The sequence below is a fragment of the Alligator sinensis genome, unplaced genomic scaffold (genome assembly GCF_000455745.1).
Source record: "Alligator sinensis unplaced genomic scaffold, ASM45574v1 scaffold117_1, whole genome shotgun sequence".
NCBI lineage: Eukaryota > Metazoa > Chordata > Crocodylia > Alligatoridae > Alligator > Alligator sinensis.
The window spans coordinates 2,403,165-2,413,951 of NW_005841855.1; the positions used below are offsets into that span (position 1 = coordinate 2,403,165).

The following is a 10,787-nucleotide window of genomic DNA, read 5'->3' on the forward strand; positions in this document are numbered from 1 at the left end:
TGCACCAGATAAAATACTGGATACTTTAAATTAACATTACACTCTTTACTTAACTTGTTTCTCAACTTAAGTTACAAGAATGGAACATTTATACTAGAACACATATGCCAAGTTCAGTAGCTGCCCCTGAGATTTGGTTTACGAAACTTCAAATAAGATGTACTAGAATAATGGGAGTTCAATGGTGCAAACACAATTTTTCCTTAACTCAAACCCAGCCAAATTTTAAAGCACATAGAAGCTGAATGCAGACATGCCAGTTGTACATTTTGAGCAGGGCACCTCAGAGGCTAAGAACAGTTCTGCCTATAGCAAACACAACTGTCCCTGAAGGCTGTTAAGACTGACAGTTCAGAAGCATGCACAAGGCATGCTTCCCATTTCTTAACAGTACATCAAATCACACTCTCAACCATTTGCAAATTAAAACCCTCGCTGTCTTACAGCTGCATGCTCCCACTATCATGATTAAAGCAGCACATAAAATCCTTGTAAAGATAGTTGTCAACTGGGGACCTTCCAAAACTATGACCTACTTCTTTCCCAAAAAGCCACAGGTGTGCAACACACAGTGAAATAGAGGGGTGGGGGGAAATGCACACAAGCTGAAGAAAATGCTCAGTATCTATAATAGTAATTTCAAATTGCAGTGATTGTATGCAAATATTCCTTGCAGTTATACTTCATATCAACATTTAAGAGCATATATTTAGAAAAGAGGCCTAAGAGGGGCATAAAGGAGTTACAGGTGTTTAAATGTAGACTATGCCAAATTGGTGGAGGGAAGGGACTAAAATAGGGAAAAAAAACCTAAAACTCCCTCTTAAAAAAAAAAAAAAAGGTGTGGGGGGGGGGGGGGAAAAAATCACTCAAATTCAATTCAGAGAAAGCCAAAACCTCTTTTAGACCCAACTGATTTGATGCAATGGTGGCACTCCTGATGCAATGGGACATTTCAATCTGCATCACACTTAATCATACTTAACACTTGAGTTATTTTTACACGGGTTCTGTATTTTGATACGCAAATATTCTCACTGGCAAAAGAAAGTGAGGAGGAATATTTCTTATTCAGAGTATCCAAAAGATTTGAGAAAAAGTATAACCCAAGAATGCTATTAAGATGTGCAAGGCGCAGAGAATTTGTTTTCAGTTTAATATGGAAATACATCACACTAATTTCTGCTCCTTCTTTCGGAGATGCAATAAGAATAAATGCACTACTATGGGAGCTCTGGAAGGAGAGGGAAAAAAAAGTCAGCCTAAAAACTAGGAAAGATGCAGTGAATGTGAAACTGTACCACTGAACAAAAAAAACGAGTAAATTCAGGTCAATCCACATTTCTGATCTATCTTTTTGGTTTCTAGTAATAATGCAAGAGGGACTTATCGATAGAAGCATTGCTTTCAATAAAATATTTATTTTGTGTTCTATAGCTCTGTAGCAGGGTCTGGGGTTAGCTTAGCACTGCCAGGCTCAAATCAGTCCTTGAACAGTCTCTCTCTGGGCTCAACAGCACAGGCTGTAGTGCCCTAGGTTCTTCCACTCCACAGGGCTCAGCCAAAAGCATAAGCAGTCCAAAATACACGTGCCTTTAACCTGGCCCCAGCAACCCAACCTTTCTCTGGGCCCAGCAATACAAGCTTCAAAGCCCTGGGTTGATCAGCACCACAGAGCTTCATAGACAATCCAAGGTGAACACCCACAAGCATGGGTTAGTTCTCACACTATAGTCTTCCTTCTTACTTGAAGGAGTCTTCCCTCTCCACACAGACTTTTCTCCCTCCGGGTCCTCTTCATGTCCCTTTATTTCCAGTCAACTTACCTTCATTATTAGCTACTTGCTTAAGCCAGCTGTGGCCCCCTTAGGCAGGTAGCTTGTTACCAGCTGGCTAATTGATCCAGGCCTGGATTACAACTCCTAAACAGAGGACAGGCTAGAACAATCCGATCACAGAAGCATAAACCACTTAATTATTTGGAAACCTTTCTATAGTAAGTCAGTTGTGTTTCTCTTCATATTAATTTTAAGAAAAATCTGTAAGCATCACAAAACAGCATATCATGCAGATATGCTCAGCTTAGTCAAAAGAATCATTATACTTTTTCCAGGTCAGCATCAGGGCCTAAACGACCATATAAACAACACTCAACCTGAAACTGCACAGGAGAGCAGCAGGTCAGGTACTGTAGTCCCAGTTTCATTTAGCCTTATTCTGTTCTGACATCTAGTTTGCTTTTCAGTGGGCATATCTATGCAAGACGTTTACTGTGGAATTGACTAATTAGCTCTGCAGTAAAGCATCACCATCTACATATGTGGTGCTATTGGGCCGGAGTGAACTAATTAACTCTGCCATAGGATAGTGCTGCCAGACACAAGTACTGTCTTATGGCAAAGTAATGTACACCACATTGCACGTGTAGACACTGATAGGGCTGGCTGGGGCTTAAGAGAGCTTCAGTGTGGGGGCTACCTGCTGGCTAGCCCCTCACTGTAGCATCCTCATACCCCAGCCAGCCCATCTGCAGCACGCTGAGCTGGGCTAGAGCAGCCCCAGGCTTGGCAGGCTGACTGCCCAAGGCCACCTGCCAGCCAGTGCTGTGCCTGTGCCACCCTGGTTCAATGTGCTGTGGTCCCAGGCACACGTGATCAATAAACTTTCATGCAAACTGTGCCCGAGTTTATTGTGTTGCATTAATTGAATGTCTAGACGCACCCAGTGTCTAGCAAACTATACTGAAGTTGGTATGGACAAAATGAACCAACTATATTTTATCATAGAAGCCTAAGAAAAAACAGAAGCCAGACTGCAGAACCAAAAGGAAAGTACAAGGATTATGTAGTCTGGAGAAGAAAGGACTCTGGGAGGGATTTGGTAACAGTCTTCAAATATCTGAAGGTGGAAACAGACTATTCTCTCTGACTATCAGGAACAGGACTAGGAGCAACAGCCTCAAACTGCAGAGGAGGACATTTAAGTTGAAGATTAAGAAGCACTTTCTTTCTATGAGGATGATTAAGAATTGGAACAGGCTTTCTAAAGTGGTTGTGGAATCTCCATCCCTGGAATTTTTCAAGAACAGTTTTGACAGACACTAGACTGGGATCGCTTAGTCAGAGATAATTCTACTTTGAGCAGGTGGCTAGACTAGATGCCCTCCTGAGGTTCCTTCCAGCCCTACTCTTCTATGATTCTAAGGCTTTTAGGAAAAGTGTGCGTCTCAGTATGCAGTTTTAGTATTATTGAGAGATTTTGTATTATAGTGAGAAAAGAACTAAAAACTTGTGCAAAATAAAGTCTCAATATACCCTTAGAGTTATAAAAATGTAGAAGTTTGTTAAATCCATCATCTATTTGTCTAAAAAAGACACCAAAAGATTAACTCTGCAATAAGATTTGTTTCTTTGAAGAAGTCCATCTTTATGGTATATTAAAATAATTTTTCTGAAAGATTCTTTTGTCCTGTCCCCAAAGAAAGCAAGAAACAAAATACTGTAAATAGAATTATATTAAGACTCTAGTTGGCATTGCATGCACAAAATACATTATTGTAAACCTGAGACTTGTAAATGATGCTGACACGATACGATTAGGTAGCTTGGAGCATTTTTTTTGGCTTTGTGACTTATATTTATCAATGTTTATATTACAGTATAGCAATTAAAATTAATCTTTAACATTTCAACCCCACTGTCTCTTCCAAAAATATCCAACACAAAGTATCTTATGCCCTTACAAAAATCATTCTTTAATGCAACCCATTAAAGTAATATAGGCAATACAATTTATAAAGTAACAGTTTTACCTGTATGCTGTTCTTCAATCCAAGCCTGCAAGTACATGAAGAGGAGTATACCAGCAACTCCAAACACCAGTACAGACAAAAAAACCTGTCTTAGGTTCATGACCCTATCAGAGAGCTGCATTTCAGCTGCTTTCAGAAGACTGCATGATTTGCTTTACACAGGTTTTCAGTTGAGCTGTATCTTCTTCAGTATCCTTTCCTTTAGACAGCAACCTGGAATGGAGAGAGCTAGTTCTTACATTGTTCTTTCTGATCACCGTTGTAAATATACACATACTATCTTTATTTACATACCACATACACCTTTTCCAAAAAATTAGTCAGCCAAAAGTTGGAATGCATGTTTTAAATTAGGAAGCTGATTCCACACTGGAACAGACGCATGGGGGTGTTATAATGGCTATGAAAGGGCTGCTTTGCCTTCCTGAGCATGTACAGGCAGCAGAGTCAAGCTCTTGGCACTACTCATCCTCCACTTCTAGCTCCAAAGCTGAAGCTTTAACTCCGTTACGGCTTCTGCTGAATAGCCCAAAGCTGCTGTTAATATGGGAGCAGCTGTGATGGGGTTAAAGCTTAAGCTTTGGAGCTGGAAGAGAAGGATGAATGACACTGAAAATGAAGACTCTGTCCCTGTTCTACATGGCCTCCTTTCAGCCAGGACTCCGAGGAAAAAATAAAATTTCTGTCATTCTGCTTTCCTAAAACAAGGTGGGTGGGATGTGAGAAAAATATGGTGCTTCTTATGTAACCTGTTATCTGAAACACTTGAGTTTATATCCATAGTCCTAACAATCTTTTTGTAACAGTGCCACTTGACTTAACGAGTCTCCAGCAAACAGTGTTTTCCCTTGCGCCTTTCATCTTACAGAAAGTTTGAATATTTGCACTCTTTGAAAGTTCAATATAGAGACACTAGGGGTTAAAATTAAATTCAACCGCAGAACCAGAGGCCAGGACAGGAGGATATTGATAACCCAGCTGGCAGAAGGTGATGGCAGATGGTAGAGAGAAGTGTAATGGTCACAGCTCTTCCCGATTAGTCCTAGAAAATACCTGGTACTACTGAAACCATGTAATTGAGAACTTGAGACTCATCTTGGGCCCACTCCCATTAAGGCTCTGTAACTTAATGAAAGAAAAATGCAAAGCACTCCACAGCAAGTAAAAGGGATGAAGTTACCTTGCACAGCTATTCTGTCCATAGTACCCACAATGCAACCTCAATGCACTAGCCCACTCACCTGCACCAGAGTTCATCCGCAAATATTTAGATGACTGAGGTCACGTTTGGCCTTTGCTGAATTAGTGAGTACACAGAGTTAAGTAAAAAAGCTTGAGGTAAGGTGAGCTAATGTGGTTTTTTTCTTTTTTTACTAGCCACTTCAAACTCATTTCTAGAACAAGGTTGCAGGGGAAACTAATGAAGAGCCCAATTCCTGCCACTAACTTCAGTGGACGCACAGTCAAGTCCACAGCCTGGCTGAAATATTATTTCTTGTCTAGCACAGAGCCCCAGGAGAAGGAATTCATTTTATTTAACCCCCTCCCCCTGCCACTCAAAAAAGCCACAGGATGTTAAGATCATTTTATTTAACACCCTTCACCTGCCACTCAAAAAAGCCACAGGATGTTAAGAGTTTATAAAAAAAAATCAGAATACAAAAGGTCTTGTAGAATATAAAAGAAAGTAAAGCTTCTTAAAAATGAATTAGAATGAGCTGGATTTTGAAGGCATTGAAGGCAATCAAGCACAATGCAGAGAGTACCTGTCAAATTAGATTGCACAGCAAATAAAAATATTCAGAAATTCAGTATGAGGCCCTTGTAAACGGACATCTGATAGAAGTAAAAATGAAGCACAAACATAAGCTTTGAGAGGAAGAGAAAACAATCTACAATATTTTGAGAGCTCTTCTACAGGGATAAGTCTAGAAATACAATTGCATATGTTCATGCAAGAAGAGTAGGAATGTAACAAGTTATATAGGAAAGTTTGTATTTTTTAGTGAAAGGCAGCATTTCAGGTGCTTCCTAAGAAAACAAGATTAGTATGTCTTACATTTTAATAACTCTGTGCTTTCAGATAGTCAAAAGCTGTATATGTGAGACACACACATACAAACTTTGAAAATTAAACATGAGCTCCCATAAACAAATAGTTATTGAATGAACCATGTATACTTGTCCAGTCCAAAACGTGGTTGAACATGAAATGCTGTTCAGAATTTTTACATGCAATGTCATGTATAATTTTTTCCCCAATTCCATGCTGTTAAAAGCCACAGCCCTTTATAATGTGAAAACTGTTTGCACACCTGGTGCTATAAATTTAAGCTACAGTGCTTGGGATGTTGTATTTACCATTTTATCTATTATGCAGAAGGCACACGTATAAACACTATGATGGCTAACAACCATTTGAAATTTATGTTCCATCTGAAATTCTCTTTGTATGGGTCATGAAATAACTAGTTCACACAAGGAACACTAAAGGAAGTCAAATTTTATGTGCATGTGTGTGCGCGCACACGTGCACGTATCTATTTCTAGCCTCATTGTATACAGAACTAGCATCTACGTAAAGGAAGCTTTGTTTCTTGTTGGTTAGTGCTGTGTGACATTGCCTGGTTGCAATAAATTGCTCTTTCCTTCACCCAATGCTTAACTCATTTTTTAGCATCAACTGCCTCTTGAGTGATGGTGAAAGAGCTCTGTGCACCTGTTGGCCAGTGATTTTCCACCTTCAGTCTTCCTTTTCATTTCAGATTAAATGGAAACAAACCTACTTCACAACTGCCATGTATGTGAGCTTTGGCTACTGAAGCAAATGTGCTGTTAATATGTCCCTAGGATTCGTTCTGATAGAGGCACAGAAGCTTTCCTGCTTCATTGATAGTTCAGGCTTCTTTCTGGTTTTCTCCCAAGGCAAAAATAAAAGAAGAAAAAGAACAGCAATGATGTTTGCATAACAGGATGTTGATATAAACATGAATAAGAAACTAAAAACCAAATGAGTAATAGTTTGATGCTCAGCAAGTCTGAATGAATATGGGTAAGAAATAAGTGTTGGAGTTACCAGAAAATGGACATCAGACTTTCTTTTGGTAAAGCTATATGGAATATATAGCATCTGATGAAGTAGGCTGTTGCCTACACAATCTTATGCTTTTCTGAACTAGTTAGTTGTCCTGCCTCCTTTCCAACTTCAGAATAAGATGGCTAACCATATCTTAGTGCCTTTAGAATGAATAAAATATTTGAGTGAGCAAGAGATTCCTTAGTAGGTGTTACAGGTAAGACTATGCCTTCAATGTCTATTGATTCTAAAAGGTCTGTATGGACAGCAGTCTGAACATAGCAGGAAAAAGGTCCTTATAATATTAAAACCAATACCAGGTAATTTTGCTTATTACTAAAGAAATAAACATCTATTAAATTTGGGGCAATTTTTCACCTGTGGATTCAATCCAGGCTCTTTTGTTTGAGGAAAGACTCAAAAGGCACTCTTCTGTAGTTTTTTATTATGGAAGAAAACTTGAAGAAAAAAAAATACCACATGCAAATTAGTGTTAGTCATCGTGTGGAAGCTAACAATATACCCAAGTAAAAGGAACAGTATTGATTGAAGTCAACAAAATAATCTCTGTATGAAAAGCTTATTTATCAGCATGCATTGTTTTAAATATTTGTATTGTGTGTGTTTATAGCCTTACTTTTAGGCCTACTTTTAAAACTAATTGATTTTAGTACATTGAGATTATGTGAACATTAATACAAAACCCTATAGCTACTCAGCTATATTACAAAACTTTTGAACTTTCAAGACTGAATAATTATTGCAATGTAGTTAACACAATGATTTGTAATCCACACATGAAAATTAAGAGGGGCATTAACAAAGAGTCTGCATCCAAAAATCAATTGCTGGAATTTAAAAAAAACAGCCACAGTAGGATTGTGACAAATTATTTCCCTTTAGCATTAAAAGCGGCAGACAGCAGAATGTTTGCCCATGGAGAGTAGTAAATTTGCCTGAATCCTAACAAAGCCAAAAAAAAGAGCGGGGGAACCGAGCCACTGGCATGAGAGCCTGTGTCCCATTCCACCTATAACCTCTCTTCCTCCTATTCCCGTAGCATGGCTCCATTGGAAATACGCTATGGGGACTTCTCCATTTAAATGGCTCCATGTCATCTTGGCAGATGATGCTATGTCCAAAAACTAGTGGAGCTTGAGGGGATAGATGGTCCTGTGTACCATTCCATGAGCTTCACTTTTTCCTTAGTTTAAAATATTTTTATCCCCTTCTCAAGCACATGCCTCATGTTGCACTAAAAGGGACTTGTGAAGTCCTCCCACCACCTCAAGATTCTCCTGAAAAACAAAAATTGGTAGCCAATTAAAAGAAAGATGAAAACCATGCACAGGTACTTTCTTTGTAGTCAATGCATTGGTTGTATAGAAATGGCTACAGATGTCCATCTGATATCACCTACCACACCTTACATATCCATATGTATGAGTGAGCAGAGGAAAGGTTATTTATTAAAAGACCAAAGAGCAGAGATAATACAAGTAGGCCTGTGTAAAGCAGCAAGTATTCACTTTGGATTCGGCTGATTCAGAGGTACAGTAATTCAATTCAGCTATTCAAATCACTGTCCCGATTCGATTTGGCCGAATCCAAAGAATTCGGATAAGTCTGTTGTGGTGGGCGGAGGGGGGAGGGAAGTGGTGTGTGGAGGGGCGCAGATCAACATCCCCACGGCAATGGAGGGATTGGGGCTGGGACAAGCTGCCCAGCCAGGACCAGGGCGTGGGACTCAGGGAGGGGGGCTCCTACCACGGCGCGCCACCAGTCCAGGAGGGCATGGGAACAGGTGTGTGCCCCCGGATCTGTGTGAGCCGGGCTGGACTGAGCTACGCTCCGGATGGGCGGCAGAACGTACTGGGAGTGAGGACTATGCCCTCCTGCTGTCACCCAACCTCTCCACATATCTTGGATGAGCCATGGCTTCACCCTGGCTGAGCAAACAGCAGCAGGGCATGACGGCAGGCTCGTGCACCCAGACCGGGGAGGGGCCAGCGGCAGGGGCTATGGGGAATTTTAGGGTAGCTGCAGCCACCCCATAACCCCCACTCCACTGTGTCCTGTGGGACAGGCAGAGCCAGGGCTGTACTCTGGGCTGTGGCTGGGGCTAGCTGCCCAGAGTGCATCCCTGGCTCCACTCATGGAGCGCAGCCCAGCCCAGCCTGCCCCGCACAGATCCGGGGGCATACATCCGCTCCCATGCCCTCCCAGACTGACAGCACATGGCAGTGCACAGTGGTGGGAGCCCCCCTCCCCAAGTCCTGCGCTCCCCTGTCCCAGCTGGGTAGCTTGTTCCAGCCCCAGTCCCAATCCCAATCCCTCCCTCGCTGTGGGGGTGTTGATCTGTACCCCCCCATGCCACTTCCCTCCCCCCTCCGCCCACCACAACAGACTTACCAGCTGGAGACAGCTGTGTGCAGCGTGGTGAGGACTGCTGCCTGTTTAGTCTATGGCCAAATCTCCAAATCAGCACAAAATCTTCAGATTTGGCTGAATCAAATTGGGACAGTGATTTGAATCACCAAATTGAATCACTGTCCATCCGAATCAGGTGAATCTGAAGCGAATACATGCCACTTTGCACAGGCCTACTTGTGGTAACTCTGCTCTTTGGCCTTTTAATGAATAACCTTTCCCCTGCTTGCCCACACACATGGGTGTGTAGGGTGTGGTAGGAGATAGCAGATGGGCATCTGTGGCCACCTCAGATACAGTCAATGCACTGACTACAGAGAAAGTACCTGTGCATGTTTTTGATCTTTCTGGTAATTGATTACTAATTTTTGTTTTTCAGGAGAACCTTGAGGTGGTGGGAGGACTTCAAAAGTCCCTTTAGTGCAACATGAGGCATGTGCTAAGAAGGGGATAGAAATATTTTGAGCTCAGGAAAAAGTGAAGTTCTCTGAATTGGTGCCGAATCTTTTCCAAATCGATCCAGAGGCTTCCAGTTTGATTCGGACCTTTTAATTGGTCTCCCAATTCGATTCAGGTTCAGAGATTCGGCTGCTGAATCAGGCCGAATCTCCTCCGAATTGAATCAGCTACTAAAAGCTTCACAAAGCCGTAACCACAAGCACTTAGACAATGCGGAGACTGCGTGGAAGAACCGGAAAAGAAGGGTGGAGTTTCAGAGGAACCCATGAGAGTTCAATCAGCGACTCCGCCCATCAACGCAGCGTCGTCTCCGGCAACCCCGCCTAGCGATGCGGCGACGCTTCTGCCAACCACGCCCCCTGCCGACGAAAGAGAGAGTCAAGTGGAGGAGTGCATCCGCCCCTCCTGCCTGAAGCAATAACAGCAACAGTGACTCCCGCGGCAGCAGTTCAGTCTATAACCCCGAAAGAGCAGCTTTCCCTGCAACAACGACTAATCGAGTTGCTACTGCCTACTATGCTCGCACCAGAACTGAACTACAGGATTTATGCAGAGAATCAAGAATTCAACCTGAAGAGACTCTAGCTGTGTGGTTAGGACGTTTGGTCATGGAACTTGGATCCAACTTGCTGAACCAGGAAGAAGCAAGCTTCCTAGTTAGACAAGCTTCGTGGAGTAGAGGACATGTCACTGACATCGACATGATAACAGTTAATACTCACTGGTCCATTCCACTGCCAGCGCTTGTTGCAGGACTGATTGGACAAAAAGCCCACGTATGGCATGAAGGACGACCAGAATATACCGGCGCAGAACATCTCATGCTAGCAATCATCGGAGTCTTGTACTGTGCCTGGAACCCCAGAACATGTGCACTGGGACTGACATCACTTCAGCGACTAAGACCATGGCCTCCCCGTCATCTACGAGATACTGGAACCGTTCCAATAACTGTTCACAGTCTAGATAGTTGCTTCGAAATTTATGGACGGAAGAACATCGTCGTTCTCC

The 10,787-nt window shown here is 42.1% G+C and overlaps 1 protein-coding gene across 2 annotated transcripts in view; it reads right to left on the minus strand.

Moving 5' to 3' along the window:
• Positions 1-10,787, minus strand: part of CHST9 (carbohydrate sulfotransferase 9) — a 191,792-nt gene that overhangs the window by 174,731 nt on the left and 6,274 nt on the right. The window contains exons 1-2 of one of the 2 annotated variants that reach the window (XM_006016397.3): positions 4,106-4,172; positions 3,812-4,024 (exon numbers count right to left, since the gene is read on the minus strand). In XM_006016397.3, coding sequence (XP_006016459.1) covers positions 3,812-3,932 — 121 coding nt within the window. In that variant the 5' untranslated portion in view covers positions 3,933-4,024; positions 4,106-4,172. Of the gene's footprint in view, positions 1-3,811; positions 4,025-4,105; positions 4,173-10,787 lie in introns of those variants that run through there. The other variant, XM_025214178.1, reaches the window with a different exon arrangement.